The 22,705-nt window shown below is 49.2% G+C and overlaps 1 protein-coding gene across 1 annotated transcript in view; it reads right to left on the bottom strand.

Annotated features, from left to right (window-relative positions):
* Positions 1-622: 622 nt before the first annotated feature.
* The window catches only part of ERICH1 (glutamate rich 1), a 60,267-nt gene continuing 38,184 nt past the window's right edge, over positions 623-22,705 (bottom strand). Inside the window, exons 4-7 of the mRNA XM_055289584.2 lie at positions 8,850-9,413; positions 8,583-8,780; positions 4,987-5,181; positions 623-1,094 (exon numbers count right to left, since the gene is read on the bottom strand). Coding sequence (XP_055145559.2) covers positions 1,021-1,094; positions 4,987-5,181; positions 8,583-8,780; positions 8,850-9,413 — 1,031 coding nt within the window. The 3' untranslated portion in view covers positions 623-1,020. The remainder of the gene's footprint in view (positions 1,095-4,986; positions 5,182-8,582; positions 8,781-8,849; positions 9,414-22,705) is intronic.

Raw genomic sequence — 22,705 nt, 5'->3', positions numbered from 1 at the left:
GATGCTGTCACCACAAACAGGACGAGTGTGGTGGTCCTGGCAGAGCACGGCAAACGCATGTGGTACCTTGAATCATGCACCTAAAAATGACTAAAATGAGTTATATGTATGTTTTACCACAATAAAACCCTTTTCATAGATACAGGCACCTGCCCTCACAAAATGCTGTACCAATTGACTGATGGTTTTTTTTTTTTGTGATGGAGTCTCGCTCTGTCACCCAGGCTGGAGTGCAGTGGTGCGATCTTGGCTTGCTGCAAGCTCCGCCTCCTGGGTTCATGCCATTCTCCTGCCTCAGCCTCCCGAGTAGCTGGGACTACAGGTGCCCGCCACCACGCCCAGCTAATTTTTTGTATTTTTAATAGAGACGAGGTTTCACCATGTTAGCCAGGATGGTCTCGATCTCCTGACCTTGTGATCCGCCTGCCTTGGCCCCCCAAAGTGCTGAGATTACAGGCTTGAGCCACCGCGCCTGGCCTGACTGATGCTTTTAACACTTAGTAATACCAAGAACTGACCACTGCTTCTGTGACAGAAAAGAAAATCGAAACAGGAAAAACAGGTATCCGATATGATTCACAAAGCAGAGAAGAGAAAAAAAATTCAACTATAATCAAACTACTTAAACTAGAACATTTTAATACCCAGAAAACATTCTTAAAACAGAGACTTTCAGATACAAGGAGATTTAAAACTTCATAAAAATATGAGCTTCAAACTATACAGCTTAACTTAACAGAATGTCCATTTTCAATTTTTACAGTAAGTAGAAAAACAGAATCAAGTTTTATGTAGTAATTTAAGACATATATAATTGCAAATAAGTGAAAAATTTCCATTTTACCCCAATTTCTCATCCGAAGCCTCAGATGGCATCTTGCCCATCAGGAACAAACACGTGAATAAATAATATGGCAGAACTGTCTTTCAAGTTCCCAGGGAACTAACTCTAAGCTCATCTCACATTTGTCTTTTAAGTGTTTTGTTAAAGAGGAGCTGTCCTTAAAGAGATATTCCATTTTAGTCACTGCTCTTCTCAGGAAGGATATGTGTGATCCAGTAACTCAAGAAAGTCGAGATTACTCTGGCATGGTCTGGAAAGCAAAAAACACAAACAAAACAAAAAATAAAACAAAGACAAAAAGAAAAATTATAAGTTATTATTATGTAGACACGAGCCTTTGGGCCCAAAGTGAACTCCCAAATAATCTAATAAAATGCAACTTCGGCATAAACCTGATGTACAAAGTGACACATTACACTTCTTAATCACACATTCTGTGATCAGTACGGCAACACAATGGCTCAATTCTGAATATTTGTATTTCACTGGGGTATGAACCCTTGGTTCACTGGCTCTATTACACCTAAACTTCAAAACATCACAGTCCAACATTATAGGCTTAACATCAAACCTGGAAGAAACCCCACATACAAACCGAAATGAAAATGAAATAGAAGTTTATGTCAAGGACGAACAAGTAGAAAAATGCCAGAAGTGGAGCTGTGAGTGAGACAACACAGGACCACGTGGCACCCACGTCATGAAACCAGGGCTGTGGCAGTGCCGGCCAAAGGCAGCCGAGACAGCACAATCGTGACGCCACAATCGCCCCTGATGTCACCACCAACCCTCAGGGCTTCACAGCGGGGACATGGCTCCAACCTCTGAGCCCACTGGCCCCAGCTCCGACCTCTGAGCCCACTGGTCCCTGGCTCCAACCTCTGAGCCCGCTGGCCCCGGCTCTGATGTCTGTGCTCACTGGCCTCACCCGGGGACACTGGCTGCCAGTGAAGGCTCTCCCCAAGGTCAGGTTTTACAACTTGTCGGGGCACCAAATGCTGCACCTGGAATCTACTGCTTCTGAAGTTTCCAACCACAGAGAGCCAAGCCACAGACAACAGAAGCCTCATCCACGCTCCCCCAAGGCAGGCTCCATCCCACCCAGGGACAAGTTCCTGAGCTCTAGAAAGCCCCAACAGTCAGGATAATAAAAATCTCATCACCATACAGAGGCTTAGAGGAGGGTGATGTTCAGAAATCCGTAGCCCTTCTCAGTGCAGGGTGCGAGGAACACTCAGGGAATGGCAGCTACTACTGATAAGCAGTGCGTGTAATAAAACGTCACAGCAGCGGGAGAGCTTGGCCCTAACGCTGGCATCGCAGCTGAATGCAGCCCCTATGACTGAGGAAAAGTAACTGCTGAGCCAGCGAAGAGGGAGAGGAGACACCATCGGCAGAAAACACCCACACCTGCTTTTCAAATGTGATCTCTGTGCTCATCCTACAGAGGTGAGAGACACAGTGACCAAGTAAACTCCTAAGCTAGTTTTACGGAAAAAACCCATAATTTCAAAAACTGGTATAGGCCAAGTCTGCATTAAACAAATACAACGTGTGAAAATGAACTTCATTGTTTGTAAAATTTTATTCCATAAAACAGCTTGACATAGAAAAACTTTAAGCACATATCCTACAGACCTCAAAGGAGTCCTTTCTTAGAGAAAACAGGTTCCTACACACAGTTTAGTTCTATTGGTGGCTTAACATAAATGTGTGTGTATACAAAACCTGTCCGATGATTTCAATATAAGAAACCAATTGTTTTAATAATGGGGGTTCTGATAAATTCCCCACAACTGCCAAAACTCTTTCGGTGCATTTCAGAAAAGCCTCAAGTGTGAGAAACAGAACCAAAATTAAAAAAATTAAAAATTTAAAATCATCTCTCATAAAAATCTCCTATCAGTTTAACATAATAAAATTGGCTTTTTTTTTGCCGTTTGAGATAAATCTGACTATAGAAATCTAAGTTTGTTAAGTACTTGCTGTAAAAGGCCTGACAACCAACCAGAAACAGAGAGATGCCGTCCTGGGGCCAACGCCGCAATGTCCGCACACACAGGTGCCTTCTCGGGAGCACTGCCACCTTCCTGGTGGGGCTCCTCCTCTCTCCTCCACTGTTGCTCGTGGGCCCTGCTTCCTCCCCCAGTGTCGTTTCTCATGGCCCCTGGCCACGCTCCTGGTGGGCATCTGTACTCACTGTCCCTGATCTCTCCTCCCTGCACTCCGGGCCCTACGGCCCTCTTGAGCCTCAGCTGGAACCTGAGGTCTGACTGGCACCTGCAGAGCTGGCCAGCACTGCGCTCTGGGCAGGGCCTCTCACCTCAAATCCTATCTTTCTGGGAGCCCCTCTTCCTCCTCGCGGTGACCGGGTCCTCCCAGTGTCTCACCGGCCACTCGGCAGCTCCCACTGGTTCTACCTCCATGGTCCACCTGGATGTTGGCTACAGCTGCCTAACCCGTGGCTGCACCTTGGTCCACGCTGCAGGCCCCTCTCGGCAGGTCCTCAGCAACCCCAACCTGGTCCACGCTGCAAGTACCTCTTGGCAAATCCTCAGCTGCCCCCACCTGGTCCACGCTGCAGGTACCTCTCAGCAGGTCCTCAGCAGCCCCCACCTGGTCTCCATTCTCTATCTCCTCCATCCAGCCTCAAGATAACAGCCCAGAAGCCTCACAGCCTCCAGGAAGCTCCTGTCTCTGTCTGTGTAGAAGCCCAAAAGCTCACATGCCCAGGGTCCCATGTGCCTGGTCCTGTCACCTCTCCCCCTTCTGACACTCACTCAATGCACCTGGCCCTGTCACCTGCATCCCCTGGTGCAGCCACCGGGCTCCTCCCACGTGCCTGGCCCTATCACCTCTCCACCTTCTCCACCTTCTGCAACTCACATCCATCCCCTGGTCCAGCCACCGGGCTCCTCGCAGCACCCAAACGCATGGGTTCACCCATCTCAGCGCATGTGCACTTGGCTGTAACAAAACCCTCCTCTTCCCGCCCCTCCACAGCCTCATCTCCAGGATCTATCTGCAGCTCTATGACGCATCTCACCGAGTATCTGGCTTCTCTTCCAGCTCCTCAGCTAGGGAGCAAGCGCCCCAGGGTGGGGTCCCCACCAGCCTTCCTCAGTGATAAGCTCCACAGCCCGGAGGACCACGCAGGGCAACACAAAGCCAGCACCTCCTCGATGAATGAGGGCGTTCTGCATAAAGGCAGCTCCTCCGGCACCCACATGCTCTGCACACTGTGACTCCAGCCTCGTGGTCCCTGCAGCCCCCGGCTCCCTGCGCCAGTGCCACGGCATCATCATGCCACGGTTATGTAACTGTTCGCTACCTGGCTTCTCTAATATGCTGGTCTTGACCCCTCAGCAACCCTGAGGGTTTCTACGGACAGAAACCACTCCCGACACTTACTCTGAAACTCCCTCCACGAAATCTGCAGAGCCTCCTTCACTCCTTCTCTGGGACAGATGCCACGGACCCTCCTCCACTCCTCCTCTGGGATGGGTGCCACAGATGGGGCCACACGCCAGCCCTGGGCCAGGTGGGCTGCTCTGCACTCAGTGGTGTGCAGGTTAACGGCTCAACAGCCTGAATTTCTGATTTTCAGCATCTGCAGGTTTCTGTGGCCTGAATACCCTCACCACAGCTTGTGTCACCGCACACGGCATTGGGAAGACATAAGCACAGCTGCTCCAGCACACAACAGTTTGTGTGAAAAGGATGCCCGGTGAAGATGGCACAAAATAAAAGTCAGCATCACCACGTCAGGGGTTCAATAAGGTACCAGAGAGTTGGAGGCCAGCAAAAATTTACCATCTACCACACCAGTAGAGGAGAAGGAGAAGAGGAAGAAATGAATTCACTTCTATTTAAACTTAGGAAAATTTGGCTCCAACAGTTGACAGCTCCCAAGTCTGGAAACTTAGACTGCACATGCATTTCTGCATATATTATGGGAAATATTTTTATATCAAGCAGAGATGCAGGAAGCCTGTTTCTCTCTGGGACTCTGTTCTCTCATGCCATATGTGCAGTGTCATATTTTCCAACTCATTGCTGTTTTGGTGGCGTGTAAGTCTTTTAGAGGCAAACCTCGATGAGAGGATCTTAGCAGGACCTTGAATAAACCGTACGGTACTTACCAGGAGGCATCGTGCAGTGTTCTGGGAACATTTCCAGAGCATGCTTCAATCTCTCCGTATCTTGCAGAAGCAGCAGCGTTTTCATGTGGTACAGGATGGACACGTCTGAGGGCGGCATGCTGTGTGACACAAGACAGTCCAGCAGCTCCTCAGCGGCATCTGCGAGGGCAGCTGAAGCTGCATCTCTGGAGACACCTACATAAAGTCAGTTGTGCTTGGAAATACAGTTTGTTTTTATTTCTATAAACTAAAGGTAAGGTTCCGTCTCTTAAGGAAGGTCTCAAACCTACGCTTCCACATAGAATGAGATGTCTGGGAGATGAGAGGCTACCAGAAGAGAGAATCAGAACAGAGCTCAGTACAAAATACCACTGCTTGAAGGACTGTGGAAACCTGGCCCGTCTACACGTCTGTCTGGTGAGATGGCTCCCCTGGCCCGTCTCCATGTCTGTCTGGTGAGATGCCTTCCCTGGCCCGTCTACACGTCTGTCTGGTGAGATGGCTCCCCTGGCCCGTCTCCATGTCTGTCTGGTGAGATGCCTTCCCTGGCCCGTCTACACGTCTGTCTGGTGAGATGCCTCCCCTGGCCCATCTACACGTCTGTCTGGTGAGATGACTCCCCTGGCCCATCTACACGTCTGTCTGGTGAGATGCCTCCCCTGGCCCGTCTACACGTCTGTCTGGTGAGATGCCTCCCCTGGCCCATCTACATGTCTGTCTGGTGAGATGCGTTCCCTGCCCAGCACACGACTCAAGGCTATGAACAGCAGCAGGATAAACCAGACAATGAAACCAAGCTCTCTATGTCCACGCCACATCGCTTAAAAAAAGAATCAGACCATGGCTGTTGAGAAGAAATCAAGCAGAACTGAAAACAAGCCCCTGACTTCCCCTGGGTCTGGCTGCTGGTCTCGCTTCTCTGGCTGCTGTTCAGCAGTCTGACTGCAATGCGCTCGCCTCTGGTGGTTTCGGTGTTAACCCTGCTTGGACTTGGCAGGACTTCTTCAACCTGTGACTCTGTGTGCTGTGACAATCGTGTAAAACTCCCAACTGTCATGTCTCCGTCCCGCCCCTGCTCCGTCCCCTCTCCTCTCCACCTGGGCCTGTTTCAGGGACACCAGACTTCCCACTCCATGTCTGCCATGCTCTTTCCTGTTTTCCATCCGTTTTCTCTCCACCCTGCATTCTGGAGACTTTCTTTCACCCGTCTTCCCAGTCACTGATTCTCTTTTATGCCAACTCTCATTTGCTGTTTCTCTGTCTTTTGAGGCCTGGATTTTAGTTAGTATATTTCTCAGGCCTAAAATTTCCATTTGGTTATTTTAGTAGATTCAAATTACCTGGCGAAATGCTCCAATTTTTCCTCCCTGCCACCTTATTTTAGGCTCCTTGTCTGATAATATCAGCATCTCCCACTCCAGCTCTACTGCTCTTTTTTTCTCGTGGTTTTCGGTGCTGTGGTCCTGTCTCGTGGCATGCCCAGTAAACTGGTGCTGAATGCATAGGAAAGACTGCAGAGGTCTAGGATGGCGATATTTTCCTCTAGAAGGCTCACCCTTTGCTCCGCCACGTAGACCGAGTAGAGGTGGATCCCCCAGACCGTGCAGGGACTGAGCTGACTCCAGGGTGGCCACACATTTGGGACAGGGTCATCTGCCTCTGGGCTGCCCTGCTCTGCTGGGCTCAAGGGTCAGGCCGATCCTCATCTGATCAACACCTCAAGATGGCAAAGAGGCCCCTATGTTATTCAGAGGCTCTCTGTGTGGCTTCTCATCTTCCACCCACAGCTTCAGCACTGGGCAAAGGCTCTAAGGGAAGCCATGCAAAGTGTTGAGTTCTGTTCTCTGACCTCTGAGTCCACTGGCCCCAGCTCCAACCTCTGAACCCCCCGGCCCCAGGTCCAACATCTGGGCTCACTGGTCCCCAGGCTCCGACCTCGGAACCCGCCAGCCCTGGCTCTAATATCTGAGCTCACTGGTCCCCAGGCTCCGACCTCGGAACCCGCCAGCCCTGGCTCTAATATTTGAGCTCATTGGTCCCCAGGCTCTGACCTCTGAAACCCCCGGCCCCAGGTCCAACATCTGAGCTCACTGGTCCCCAGCTCCAACCTCTGAACCCGCTGGCCCTGGCTCTAATATCTGAGCTCAGTGGTCCCCAGGCTCTGACCTCTGAACCCCCTGGCCTCAGGTCCAACCTCTGAGCCCACTGGTCCCCAGGCTCCGACCTCTGAAACCGCCAGCCCCAGCTCTAATGTCTGTGCTCACTGGGCTCCAGGCTCTGCTTTTGGTCTCTCAACCTCTGAGGCTGGTTTTTCTGCCTCTCTGGGCTCCACCAGGTCCTTTCCCTAGACCCTCACTCAAGGCCCACACTCAGGACTGGCAGATTCCTGAAGACAAGTGGCTGCAGATGTTTCCATGATAATCTCGCCATGAGGGTTCCAGGAGTTTCATCTTTCTATGAGCTGGTTTCCTGAGTAGCTTGCTGATTCCTTCAACAGGTGTTTCTCAACATGGCTTTTTGGTTACTCCTGGCATGACTGTTGGTCTGCCCCAAGCTGCTCGATCACACACACAATAGAAAGTTTACTGAGATCTTTCTGAATTCTACATCTACTTTGCAGTGTCTTAGCCATGTCTTCCTGATGTGCCATCTGGATATGTATTTTCAATTTGTTAATACAATCTGCTGAGAAACACACTAAAGAGGAAGAGGCTAGAGTGCTCTTCGTGTTGAAATCAATCTATTAAAAATGGTACTTCTGCATCATTGTTAAAATCAGTTACTTACTTTCCAAATTATTACATAGCTGATATTTCTCAATCTTGTTCATAAGAACACCATCAAATGCCTTGCTTAAATCTGGATCTGCTAAACCCACCACATTAACCTGAACCTGCTGGTAAAGTCATTGAAAAGACACCTATACCCACAAAAATTAAAAAGTATTAAAAAAAATTAAAGGGAAGAAAGCCAGGAAGCCAGCCCACGGTGAGTGTATCTGTTCTGGGGCAGCCACGTGTCCCTGGGTCAGCTGTCAACAAAGCGTAGTGTAGATGTAAGCAAGTGCCATCTGTGACATTAAACCTATGTTTATTTTCCTTATCTTACGTCACTACAAACAACTGCACAAAAATGCTTGCTGAGAAATCGTGCATCCGTTCTATGTGGAAGATAAAATGAAATCTGTCCTAAAGGCGCAAGCTGTGTTTCCTTCACCTCTCAGTCTGCTTATGAAGTGAGCTCAGCTCATCAAAACCTCCAATCTGGATTTATCTCTTGTTTAGAAAAATAGCATGGATGCCAACAAACTCCGAAACCTGACCTTAGAGGCATGGAGGACACGGGGCCAGCGTGTCCTTGGCACAAGCCACAGCTGGCCACGGACACCACACTGCTTCTCTGGATACGGCAGGGGCCCACGCCCATCCACATCATTGGTGGAAAGCACATAAATACTCTGATCTTTGACTTATAACTAATTATTTACATTGAATATTTTTAACATATGTTCTAACATTTAAGCATTATATTTGCTTCTTTTAATAAACTTTTAAGTGGATGTTACTATGCAAGAGAAAAACAGTAAAAAAACATACCGTCATAAAAATACATTTCCTGTGTTGACTTCAAAAAATTTAGAATACTGTCTGCCTTTTCATTGGTAATTGTATCATCTTCCTCACTGGCATCCGCACCGTCCTCCTCCCCGGAGTCTGCACCCTCTTCCTCCCCAGCTGGTGTCGGGCCTTCCTCGCTGGCATCCGCACCGTCCTCCTCCCTGGTGTCTTTAACGTCTTCCTCCCCAGCCAGTGTCGGGTCTTCCTCATCGGGGTCTGCACAGTCCTCCTCCCTGGAGTCTGCACCCTCTTCCTCCCCAGCCGGTATCGGGTCTTCCTCGCTGGCGTCTGCACCGTCCTCCTCCCTGGTGTCTTTAACGTCTTCCTCCCCAGCTGGTGTCGGGTCTTCCTCACTGGGGTCCGCACCGTCCTCCTCCCCGACCCGTGTCAGGTCTTCCTCACTGGCATCCGCACTGCCCTCCTCCCTAGCGTCTTCAACGTCTTCCTCCCTGACCCGTGTCAGGTCTTCCTCACTGGCATCCACACCTCCCTCCTCACCAGCCTCTCCCACACCTTCTCCTTCACTGCTGCTGTCCTCTGGCTGGTACATGAAACTGACGCCAGCAGCCTTTGCTGCCAAGCCGGCTGCTTTCTTCCTTTTAATTTGCTGTTTCTTTTTCAGTTTCCTTTTTTTATTTTTGCTTATTGTGCTGCCATCTGTGTGCTGTGCCTGAGACTTCTCCTGTAACAGACTCTGCTGTTTCTCTAATTCTGCTTGTTCTATAAGAATATTATTGGGATTTTTAAATTTTTTCTTTGATTTATGCTTCCTAATTCTTCTTCTCTTTGGCTGGTCATGAGGATCCTGATCTGTTAAAAAAATTCAAATATAACAACTTTCAGTACAATGAAACCATAACAAACACATTTAGGCTAAATAAATTTTCCATCAGGATCTCATAGTTTTAGTAGAAAAAGAGTTTATACTATTTACTTCGGTGATTCTCAACTTTACCATCAAAGATCCTGGGACTAACATAATATAAATTAGCAGCCTGCTTTTTTTTTTTTTCCCATAAAAGGCTCATTTAGATGTATATACACTCACAGATGCGAAAATCATAATATATGGTGTGTTTTGAAGGATGTACAAGTTGTTGCTTTTTTTTTTTTCTTTTTTGAGACAGAGTCTTACTTTGTTGCACAGGCTGGAGTGCAGTGGCAGAATCTCGGCTCACTGCAACCTCTGCCTCCCAGGTTCAAATGATTCCGGTACTACAGCCTCTCGAGCAGCTGGGAGTACAGGCATGTGCCACCATGCCCGGCTAATTTTTGTATTTTCAGTAGAGACGGGGTTTGGCCATGTTGGCCAGGGTTGTCTCAAACTCCTGGCCTCAAGTGATCCACCTGCCTCGGGCTCCCAAAGTGCTGGGATTACAGGAATGAGCTATTGTGCCTGGCCAGTTGCTGCATTTTTATAGTAAAATTTCATTTCTATGGGCCTTTCCCTCTATGGCGGGGAAAACCCTTATTTCTTATGTTTTTTTTTTTAAAATTTATTTTACAATTTAGTCCTTTCTAAAGTTACTTGTGAGAATAAAAAATAAGTAACAATGATTTGCCCATCTGAGTCAGAAACAGGTTGCGTTTTGACACGAAGTGAGGACGGAGACGCGGTGCCCCCTCATGAGGACAGAGATGCGGAGCCCACTCGTGAGGACGGAGACCCGGTGCCCCCTCGTGAGGACGGAGACGCGGAGCCCCCTCGGTGAGGATGGAGACGCGGAGCCCCCTCGGTGAGGATGGAGACGCGGAGCCCCCTCGGTGAAGATGGTGGAGCCCCCTCGTGAGGACGGAGGCGCGGAGCCCCCTCGGTGAGGACAGACACGGTACCCCCTCGGTGAGGACAGAGGCACAGTACCCGTGCTGCTGCTCCCTAATAGAAAGGTCTCAGATGAGTAACTGGCGCCAGGCAGGGGGAACAGAGGATGTGTGTGCAGGCCAAGAACAGACAGCACATGGCGCACACGCCCTGCCCCACACCCAAGCCATGCCCAGACACTGATGGGTAAAGTCTATACCACAGGCGTCTGTGCCACGGCCGGCACACGGCTCCCAGGTGTTGCCCGAGCAGATCTAGAACTACAAACCTTGCCGCTGCACCACGCCAAGGGCGGGGGTTCAGACAGTTCTCATTTTTAGGAAGTGACTATTAGAGTTTTCTAAGCTGTGCACTCCATCATAGATTGTGAAGAATCAAGATGAAACAAGGTGAGTGAAGTTTGTGAGACACTGTAAAGGCAGTTCCCTATCATTTCCACTCAAGCGCTTTCCCTTCACCTCCGAGATGAGATAGAATACATGAGTTCCTCTTCCACAATGAAGCTCTTCACAGCGGCTTCCTATTCTCTGTCTCAACAGCCTCCAGCACACCACCCTTAAAGCCCAGAGCCTGCCCGCGTGCTGGACAGGAATCCAGCAGAGGGTGGGCTCCAGGCTCTTTGCCAGCTGTGGACACCTCAAGCTGTGATGCAGTACCACCCCACGGCTCGATTAAGCAGTCATATCGGTTTCTCTTACCCTGAAAATACAGAAAGTATTTTACCAAGCACCAGCCTCCCCTCTTCATCGGATGTAGACACCTCCCAGCTCTGTTCATGGTCAAACTGAACGCCGCTGTGAACTGTGAGATGACATTGCTGCCGCTTTGTGGAACAGAGTTCCCACCAGGTCTCGATGTGATTGGCATCCATTCTGCACAGCCTCCACCGCTGCAGCGTGGCACAGGCTGAAGCAGCTCCGCACACAGTCGCAAGATGAAGCCGCCCAGCCTGAGTCTCCTCGACACCTTCATCTCGCTCCTCACTCACCAGTGGGTGTTTGAATAATTGCATCTGTGAGTGTCTGCTGCTATTGGGGTCCACTGTGCAGGTCTGACCAACCAGCCTGGTCCAGACATCTTTGAGGAGCAGCCCCTAGATCTGCCCTGAATGCACTGATGTTTAAAACCAACCACGTCTAGGAAATCCATTTTAATTTCCCAGGTTCCGTTAAAAAAAGATGAAATTAAGCCTCTACTCTTAGGTGTCTATTAAAAAATATGATTGCCTTCATTAATTTGGAGATAAGTAACACATCGAGTGTTTTCCCACCCACAGGAAGCCCCTCTGGGACGCGACAGGTCACAGGGGCGACCCTCGTCACCCAGCAAGAACGCTCAAGAACGCTGGTCATCAACCCCCAGGCTCCTCCCGGCACGTCCTTCTCTGCCAGCTCTGTCAGTGCGGCTCATCGCCAGTGTCGTACCCCGGGGTCAGCTTCCCCTCCTAAGACTACAAGACAGACAAATGGTTGCCCTGTTGAGATCGATCGCGCTATTGATCTATTTTTATAAGACTATAGAACAGTAACTTAAAAAGGTGAAGGAGGCAAAAAGGCCACAAAATGGTAAGTTTATCATATTTTTTCACATAAATGTGTGTGCGTGTGCTTTTGAAAAGGAAAAGTTAATATACATTAAAAAAGAGAGACTGGACATCCATTTCTCAGGATGCTCCCTGCAGTTGCTCCTTGGGGGGTCTAAGTATAGGCTGCTTTTTTTCCCCCACTAATTTCTCTGATTTTCAAGTCTAGTTTAAGAGAAGAGGCTTGAAAAACCAGCATCGGGAACACAGAAGTGCTGATACGTCTTGTTGGTGTTAAGAAGGTAATGAAAGGATACTGCACACAACGCCATGCAAATCAGTTAATCCATTAGACTCCTGAGAAAAGTACAGTTTATCCAATGGACACACAAAGAAACAGAAAATCATAATATTCCTGCATCTGTCTTAAAAAATGAGTCTAGCTAGAAATAATCCCACAAAAGAACTTCAGGCTTAGATAGGTTCACCTGCGACTTTTACTAAACATTTAAAGAAAAAGTCTTGGGAGGCCGAGGCGGGCGGATCATGAGGTCAGGAGATCGAGACCATCCTGGCTAACACGGTGAAACCACGTCTCTACTAAAAATACAAAAATTAGCCAGGCGTGGTGGCAGGTGCCTGTAGTCCCAGCTACTTGGGAGGCTGAGGCAGAAGAATCGCTTGAGCCCGGGAGGCAGAGGTTGCAGTGAGCTGAGATTGCACCATCCAGCCTGGGTGACAGAGTGAGACTCCATCTCAAAAGAAAAGAAAAAGCCAACACATGTCTTACATACCCGTTTCCAGAGAGCAGAAAAGATACTGACCCCTGACGACTCCGACGTCCCTCAAGGCTCTGGGGCCCTCATGGCTCCGACGTCCATCACAGCTCTGGCCTCTTATGGTTCTGGCCCCTCACAGCTTCAGCTCTGACCCCTCACAGCTTTGATCCCTCACAGCTCCTACTGCTCACAGCAAGTGACCCCTCACAGCTCCCAACTGTCACAGCTCCAACTACTCACAGCAGTGACCCCTCACAGCTCCCACCCCTCACAAAAGCTCTGGCCCCTCACAGCTCCCACCCCTCCCTCACAAAAGCTCCCACCCCTTACAGCTCCCACCCCTCACAGCTCCCACCCCTCGCAGCTCTGTGAGGTCCCCAGCGTCTCCACTTCCCTGACAAGAGTATTGCAAGAAGGGAGTGACACAGGCCCATCTCTCCGTGGATGCTGCTATCAATATTCCATGCAAAATATTCACGAGATTCCACTCATGTAAAGTGTATGATAAAATCTCGAATCAAACTGCCTCAGAAGAAGAAATCTAAATCAGATACAAGATACCTACAAGAACCCACAGCCAAGGTCATAAGTGACGGTGAAATGCTGAAAACGTTTTCTCCAACAGGTCCTGTGACATCACTGTGGTCACCTCCACACCGGGGCCCCAGGCAGGGCACGAGGGAGACAACGTGTGCAAGAGCTGGAAAGGAAGAAACACAGCTGCCACCCCTGTGAACACAGAAAGTGCAAGAGAATCCACAGCTGCCACCCCATTAACAGGCAAGTGTGTCACAAACGCAGTGGTCACTACCCAGGAGAAAAAAGAACCCGCCACCAACACACACATCACGAGCTGCAACATCCTGACAGTGTGTGAGAGAGCCCAGACTGCCCCTGCTCCCCCATTTCCACACACCACCTGGCCCCACTTCTGTGAGTCCTGGGGTCTGTGAGCAGATCCACTGGGGCTTCCTGGACAGGGCAGAGGGGAGGAAGGGGCAGTCTCAGGGCACAAGGAGACCTGGTGGTGACTGACACGTTCATTATTTCAACTGCGATAGTGGTCTCAGGGTCATGCTACATGCAGACTCATGAACTGCACACTTTGAACGTCTGTGATGCTGCCCAAAGCCTCTAAGAAACACTGTATCCCAGAGCCAGACCGGATACGTTTGGCAGGCTCTGCCACACCAGCTTGTGGCCTCTGCATCCCACTTCCCCTGCTGTCAACTGGGGGTGTGACAGCAGCTCCAGGGTCACCCAAATCCCCATGCCCAGAGCCCTGCAGCGCTGCCCCGCCTGAGGAGGCTGAGTCATGGTGGCTACTCCATCCCAGATCTCAAAGTTCCTGATGCTTCTGGACAATGGAGCACTGTACAAAATAGCTTACGATCTACCTCCGAGAAAAACAACATCCTTTAACTCTGTCTTATTTAAAACACGTGCCTGAGTTTGTGGTGAGACATACCCAGCAAGGGTCACACCAATTTCGCAACTGAGAAAAAAAGATGTTTATGAATGACTTTCACGTATGAGATGGAGAAAAGCTTCCCTGGGGATTGGAGTCTCACACAAAGAATGCAAGAGTAATCAGAACTTGGAGGAAGAAAACGCAAGCAGGATTGCAAAGCAGTGCCCTCCACCTAACTTAGACAGAGGTCCTCCGCAGGTCTTGCCACCAGAAGCCACAGAACCCATCCGTTTTACAACTGTTGAGCTTCGGTTCATTCAGACAGATCTATTTCTTTGTAATGATGTTTTCATTGTGCTGTTAGGTTTCCTGCCAAGCCAGAAACCATTTCTGAAGCAGAAGCCGCACTTACATCTGGGTGGGAAGATGGCCAGCAGAGGCTGCCCGGCTGAGCCTTTGTCAGGCTCCGGAACCTCCTCCAAGGCCCACCTGTGCGCTTCCCTGCAAAATCCAGTCTCAGCAACAACCCTGCTAAGTCACTTTAGCAAGGACCCCACCCTTCACACCTGATTGGGTTCCTCACCCCACCACCCCTCAGTGACGTCTGATCGCCCTGTCTGCCTTCGTTAAGAATCCTGGTGGGTTGGCTTAGCCAGAATCTCCCTCACCTTTGATGTCTCCTCTCAGTTTTCCATCCACCCCCACCCTGCCCCTTGGCTACAGATTCCCACTTTTCCTTGTTGTATTTGGTCTTGAGCCCAGTCTCTCTCCCCCCGTGCAAAACCCCGTTGTGGTGGTCCCTGCACCTAGGGTGATGTCCTGAATGAAGTCTTCCTCACTGTGGTCTGACAGGTGTCTTGATCACCATAACACAATCATAGTCGCAACCTCCCAGCTTCTCAAAGTCTCATCTGAGGGGTCTGCCAAGCATTTCATTCTCAGGTTTAGTGAGGAACACAAGACCCTAAGGAATATTACCCAAAATAAGACAGCTGGCTCGGCACGCCGCGGGGAAAATAACTAAGGCTTCATCCAAACAGATCTGAGGCCCTGAGCACGTGCTCTGACATGGCCGCCCAGCGGCGCTGACATGGGCCCTTTTACCCTGATGCACTGTGACTTCTCCGCTCATGCCACACCCTCCATATGACTTTTCAGAACCACTCCACAGACTCCAAATGTCCACATCTCCAGGGCATCAAAGGCCCACAGTCTACACCCTTCACACCCAGCAGCTGAAAGCGATGTGAGGGAACCAGAGGCCTGGCTATTTATAATCGGAGCAGCGCACTTTGAAAAGGTGCCATCCCCAAAACATACCTTTCAGACACACTAACTTCAAAAGTTAGTGTGACAATGTGTCAAAACTCTCTCCGCTACTATTTGGCACCTACGTTCTGATGAACTGCTGGAGTAGAAATAGTTAGATACCAAAAATAACCAGTCTTCAGATTATTCTAATTCTCACAGCTGCACCTTCTTACATGAAAGTAGGCTAGGCATTTTAAAGGAAATATGAATTTTATTCTAGATTCAAAGCTAGCCTACAAATTGCATCTGATAATTACCCTCAAGCTACCAATGTCCTCTAGGTGCTAAATAAAAAGTAGTAAACTTCTTATCAAGTTGATCTAAACCCCATCTGTGAAAGCAGATCTTTAAAATGTACTAAGATGAAAAGCTTGCAATTGCTGAGTGTGTTGTTTGCCTAAAATCGAGGACAATATTTGCAATAACACACATAGATTGTACTAATTTAGCCAAGGAAACACTGGAGTCTCACAGACGTGGACACTCAGGCCTCCTGAGAAGCATGTCCTGCCCGGGCAGGGTGGTTTGAGGACCCTGGAGACTCAGGGATGGACGAGTGGTGGCTGTGGCTGGAGTGGACCGTGGCAGTTGCTTTCCATGTAGAAGACCTGCCACAGAGAAAGGAATTCATGTTCGGTTTGGCTTTTGAGGATAAAATTCAGACCCGGCAAACAGGGCTTCAGGGAACGAAGGTGGCTCACACGGCTCCTGGGACAGAGACTTCTCCTCAGGGCCTCAGCCACCAAGGACTGCCTGTGAGACGGGGAGCACCCCTCCAGGGTCAGGTATGAAGGTCAGCAGGTGCCCGAACACCTTCCGAATAAAGAGGACTTGAAGAGTTCCCTGTCACTTTAAAAAAATGGATTCCTGCTCTCTCCCTCTTAATGGATCTGAATCTGGAGCAGTAACTTCCAAAGACAGCAAAGGAGGCGCAGCCTTGGAGCTGGAAATGTGGCTTCCTCCCCCGGCTCCATGCCAGCTGCAGGACATAATTTAGCTTTTGATTCCAAATGGCACTGAAAGAACATACGGGACCTCAATGTTATAAAAAACTGAGTTGGCTAAAACTCAACACTCTAGATGCTAAAGTTTTCGTGATTTTGAATTTGGATGCCTGGTGGTGATCAGGAACCACCAAAGGAAAGATTTGTTTTGCTCTAGATGTGATCCGCTGCTAAGCTAAATATCTGCCTTATGAATACTTACTAACATGTGGTCAAATATGCGTTATTTCATAATCTTCAACAAGATTAGCTCCTGAATTCTTCCCTGAGACAGACTTTGATACCGAAATAATGTCCAAATTTGCTAGGTTAGTTTTGAATAGGCTTGAATTATACGTACCCAAGAAAATGTTCTTATGTGTCATGTTTACATGTTTGAGTCTTAAAAACTGACTTAGTGGAAGAGTGAGTAGTTAGTGTCTCACCAAAAAACACTTTGATAGATACTTTTAAAAACAACTCACAGTCATTTTCTATAACTGTCCATAAAATGGCCAACAAAATTTTATAAGCAATAAAAGGCTTAAAATAGGGCAATAAAGTGCTAAATTACCTTAAATAAAACTGTCAAAACCATGAGGCAAGTCATTAAATTAAAATTAGATTAAGGAAAATTTTTTTAATTTAAAGAATAGTAAAGTTAAGAAATTAAAACAGTACAAATGAAGAAAAGACACTGAACTATTCAATAAATATAAAGCCATAGTAAATAAAAAATTTAAATAGAGTAAATGTATCCTCAAAAAATGTTAAAATGAGGTTATATTTGTGGGAGGCTCTGAAACTAGGAAGTGTTTTGTAAATATTCTTCACCGACTTGGACTCGTGACTTTTCGAGTTGAAAACTTAACTAAAACGCTCATTTACTTCACGGGTTTTCAGTGGTACCACAGAGAAGAGGGGGGCTCTGAAGCCTGCAGCTTAATTCCAATCTCTGTCAAGACATCTGTTTTCCTCCCGGGGATATCGGGAGAACCAGCCCCAGTATTTCAACGTAGGAATCAGGTTCCCACATGCACTGGGGAGAAAAGAAAGACCACATTGGGTGCCAGATAGCGGGGGAACCAGCCCCAATATTTCAATGTAGGAATCGGGTTCCCACATGCACTGGGGAAAAAAGGAAGACCACATTGGGCGCCAGATAGCAAGGGAACCAGCCCCCAATATTTCAACGTAGGTTCTTTTCTATTTTCCCTAAGTGTCGGCCAGTCTGAGACATAAAGGGAAAGAGTAGAAAAGATAGAAATTTTAAAGCTGGATGTTCGGGGCAGACATCACATGTCAGCAGGTTCCATGATGCCCCCTGAGCCGCAAAACCAGCAAGTTTTTATTAGCGATTTTCAAAGGGGAGGGAGTGTACGAATAGGGTGCAGGTCACAGAGATCACATGCTTCAAGGGAAAGAAAATATCACAAGGCAAATGGGTAGGGCAAGGTCACAAGGCCAGCGTGAAACTAGAACTGCTGATGAAGTTTCATGGCCCACTGTGCACGCATTGTCATTGATAAACATCTCAACAGGAAACAGGGTTCAAGAGCAGAGAACTGGTCTGACTAGAATTCGCCAGGCTGGAATTTCCTAATCCTAGCAAGCCTGGGGGCGCTGCAGGAGACCAGTGCGTGTTGCATCCCTATCTGTAACTGCATAAGGCAGACACCCCCGAAGCGGCCATTTTAGAGGCCCCCCCTGCCCCCGGGAATGCATTCTTTTCCCAGGGCTGTTACTTTTTAATATTCCTTACTGGGGAAAGAATTCAGAGATATTTCTCTTACCTGTTTTTGGCAATAAGAGAAATATGGCTCTGTCCTGCCCAGCTCCCAGGCAGTCAGACCTAATGGTTATCTCCCTTGTTCCCTGAACACTGATGTTATCCTGTTGTTTTTTCAAGGTGCCCAGATTTCATATTGTTCAAACACACATCCTTTACGAACAATTTGTGCAGTTAACGCAATCATCACAGGGTCCTGAGGTGACATACATCCCCAGCTTAAGAAGATGACGGGATTAAGAGATTAAAGACAGGCATAGGAAATTATAAGAATATTGATTGGGGAAGTGATAAATGTCCATGAAATCTTCACAATTTACGTTCAGAGATTGCAATAAAGACAGGCATAAGAAATTATAAAAGTATTAATTTGGAGAACTAACAAATGTCCATGAAATCTTCACAATTTATGTTCTTCTGTCATGGCTTCAGCTGGTCCCTCCGTTCGGGGTCCCTGACTTCCTGCAATACAGAGATATTTTAGGCCTTCTTCCGAGGCCTTGTCTGGCATTTCAAGGGTCTTTCTTCATTATTATGGTAGGGACTTTCAGCCATCTTTCTATTCCTGAGAGTGTCTACAGCTTTGGGCAATTCATGTATTATTTTTTCAATAACTGGCTGGGCACAGTGGCTCAGGCCTGTAATCCCAGCACTTTGGGAGGCAGAGGCAAGCAGACCCCAGGGGTTCGAGACCAGCCTGGCCAACATGGTGAAACCCTGTCTCTACTAAAAATACCAAAAAAAAAAAAAAAAAAAAAAATTAGTTGGGTGTAGTGGGGTGCACCTGTATTCCCAGCTTCTTGGGAGGCTGAGGCAGGAGGGTGGCTTAAACCCAGGAGGCAGAGGTTGCAGTGAGATTGCGCCACTGCACTCCAGCCTGGGTGACAGAGCGAGACCCCATCTCAAAATAATAATAATCGTCATCATCTTCTACCTTTTTTTCTCAGTTATTCTTTAACTGCAATTAAATAAATAATAATATCTAGTAAAATATTCATAAATCACTCTTTTTGTAACACATTCACTTCAAGCTAAAAGCAGTGTATGGATATACCAATATCTAGACATTTCTCTAATCCAAATTGCTTAGGAATATGTGCCAACAATAGCTTGGAAATCAAGTAACTATGTTTTAAGAAAATAAATGGCAATAAGAACAAATGCATTCTTTTGGTTTTTCCTAGGCAAGCTAAAAAAAAAAAAAACAAAAAACAAAAAACCGTGTAGATCCCACAGGTGAGTTATTTCAAAGTTAATGCCTGACAGCCCGCACCCACAGTCTTTAATCAAACAGCCAGTGCTATTCTCATTGGCTTCATTAAGCCCAGGAAGAACCCAGGAGACGCCAAAGATACAAAAACATGACCATACACAGTACCAACTTTTAGAAACCATCACAGCCTTTTCTGATGGCCCAGGATGCATGAGACCACCACGTCCAGGCTCTCATCCCACTTGTGGATAGGTAAAGGCAGCCGAGCAACAGGTCTCTCGCAGGACACCCAGAGTGAGAGAGAGAGAGAGCGCACAGCAGGGCGTCTCTCCCCTGCTCTAGGACCGGGCGAGCTTCGACACAGGTGAATGAGTGAAGTCTCATATCAATAAATCAGCATGACAAGAAGGAAACACTGCTAGCTCTGACTCTGTCAGGCCCTTGAGAGGGTGAGATGCCAGGAATGCGCAGCGGCGGGGGGGCAGCCCCACCACCCCCCACCCCTTGCACCCACGAGCCACTCTGGAAGGGTTAAGAGAAGTCAGGCTAGGACTCCTTCAGCAAAGGCAAAAGGCAGAGAGCCACGATTCTGTCAAAACAGAGCATGGACGGATGTTTAACTCACACGGAATCCACATTAGAACTGTGCATTTACTGCATGCTTCCAGAAGCCGTGAAGTTAGTAACTATATCAACTGGTGCTTGCTGCTAGAATCATCATCACAATAGCTCTCCACAGAAATGACTTATGTTCATGATTCTGCAGCTGGATCTCAGCACAGAATCTAAGTCAATGCCTCACACCGCTTGTGATTAGGAACCGGAGAAATACTGACACTTGCTTTACGGGCTGTTTTTATACATAATCATTCAACGCAGTTCACCAAATATTGACTTAAGACTTAATTCCACCAGGCGCCAGGATAAGGCTCCTCAGGGAGTAAAAAGACGGCAACGCTCACGTTTGCACAAGCTTTGCAATAAGCCCAGACGGTCTGGCACAACAAACGCTAAGCGTGTGGGTCCAGACTATCACCCCATGGGCAGAGAAGGGGCCCGCTAACAGCACGCGCTGAAGGGGCGCAGGGGAGAGGCGGGAACTCGTGGAGGGAGGCGGCGGCGCGGGGAGCGCGACCGGAGGGAGGCGGGTCCCCGTGGAGCGCAGCAGGAGGGAGGCAGCAGCGCGGGGAGCGCCCGGGCGGCCGAGGCGAGGCAGGACGCAGCGCGGACTGGACCCAGGGCTGAAGTCGGCGGAACCGGGACCAGTGCGCGCCGCGCCAGGGGGAGCGCGCCAGGCCTGCGGGGCGGCCTCGGGGCGTGGCCAGAGGGGCCCGAGCCGAAGCCGTAGTAGGTGGACTTCGGGGCGGCCACGGAGGAATCGGGGGCGAGGCGCGGAGAGGCCCCGGGTGCAGCGGCCCCGCCCCGAGAACGGAGCGCGCGGAACAGCGCAGGCCTCGGAGGCTTCCAGCCGAGACGGGACCCAGGTTTCCCGAGCAAGGTCTGAGGCTCCAAGGACATCCCGGCGGCGAGAAGGCGCCCAGAGATCTGCCCCGGGGCCCCGAGCCCCGACCGCGGCCCCAGTTCCCGCCGAGACACTGGAAAGGCGGGGTAGACGCGGGGCGGCCCTCGGTTAAATTCCTCAGGTACCCAGTGGAGTTTCCGGCTGCAAAAACAGGGGAGACAGGAGAGGAGGGAGGGTCTGCAACCCAGGCGGGGCAAGGGCGCCCTCAAGGCCGTGGCGAACGGGGGCGCAGGGCGCGGCGAGGCCCCTGAGCCGCCCACGCAGGTTTCCCGACGTTCTCGCAGAACGGGTAAAGCAGGACCGCAGCCCCAGTTCCGCCCCGCCCCGGCCCACCTGGGCCCCATCCCACTCTCCGCTTCGCCCCATCTCGGCCCCGCCCCCCGGCCCATCTCGGGCCCCGCCCCCCTAGCCCCTTGCAGGCGCCCAGGCCGGCTTCCCTCCCGGCTTCCCTCCCGGCTTCCTTAGCGCTGCGCCCATTCTGTAGGCCAGGCTCACACAGGGGCCTCCCCAGCTAGGGGTCAGCTCCTACAACGCCAGGGCCCTCCTGGCGCTCTTCCCTCTTAGGCCTGAGCACACCGCCCAGCACAAGCGTTTGAAAACCATTTGATATAGTGAATTACTTGGTAAACCCGATTACTCAGTGTACTTCCAAAAAGGAAAAGATGTAGCTCAGAAAACAAGCCCTACTTTAAGAACCTAATCTAAGAAGAATGAGTTAAGCAGCTGAGAAGTGGGGAAAGGTGGTAACTACCAGAAACTGGAGGTCAAAGGAAACAACTGCTACTGAATAAAAACAATGAAAAGCTGAAATCTGAGCTTCCTGGTGGCCAAAGCAAAAAAGGGTATCGATGGGAAATCTCTCTCTTACCCAACAAGAAGTACTCGAGTTCATAAGAACAAAATATTTTTTTAGCGCTGAACTCTAAAGGGAATACCTTTCACCTGGATTTTTACATAACTGCTAGTGACTGCACAGTGCATAAGGAACAAGATTTTAAATGACAGTTTTACAAAAACAAGGAAAAAAGGCCAACACTCTCCAGGTCTTTTGATTAATCTGCAATAAAAGATGAATATAAAAAGCGAAACTCCAAGATGATATTTTCCCAGAGAGGTACACTCACATAAACTAGGTGAAGAGCTCACGTATGATCTTTTTTTTTTCTTTTTTTTTTTGAGACGAAGTCTCACTCCGTTGCCCAGGCTGGACTGCAGTGGTGTGATCTCGGCTCACCATGGCCTCCACCTCCCCAGTTCAAGCGATTCTCATGCCTCAGCCTCTCGAGTAGCTGGGATTACAGGTACGCGCCACCACACCTGGCTAATTTTTGTATTTTCAGTAGAGACAGGGTTTCGCCATGTTGGCCAGGCTGTTCTCAAACTCCTGACCTCAGGTGATCTGCCTGCCTTGGCCTCCAAAAGTGCTGGGATTGCAGGCGTGAGCCACTGCGCTTGGCCTCACCTATGATCTTGACTTGATGTAAGGCAAGCATTTCCAAAACCCAATGGACTGATCAATTCTTGTGTTCCCTGAACGAGGCTTTCAGATGCTGGCGGTGCCCCCACACCCCTTGTCTCCTCCTGGAGGCGTATGGCAGGAGCAGGAAGGTGCACCACCATGCAAGTTGCCAGCACTGTGTGCCACTGGAAAACCCAGGGAAGAGAGGCATGTTGGGGGCGCTGTAGATATTTTCTTCTAAAAATTACATGGCTGGACTTGTTTCCACCACAGTGGCATAGGGACACGCTG

This window comes from Symphalangus syndactylus, chromosome 1 (assembly GCF_028878055.3).
Source record: "Symphalangus syndactylus isolate Jambi chromosome 1, NHGRI_mSymSyn1-v2.1_pri, whole genome shotgun sequence".
NCBI classification, from domain to species: Eukaryota; Metazoa; Chordata; class Mammalia; order Primates; family Hylobatidae; genus Symphalangus; species Symphalangus syndactylus.
Note: the sequence above shows the minus strand (reverse complement) of the source record. Positions and strands in the feature narration are given on the sequence as shown.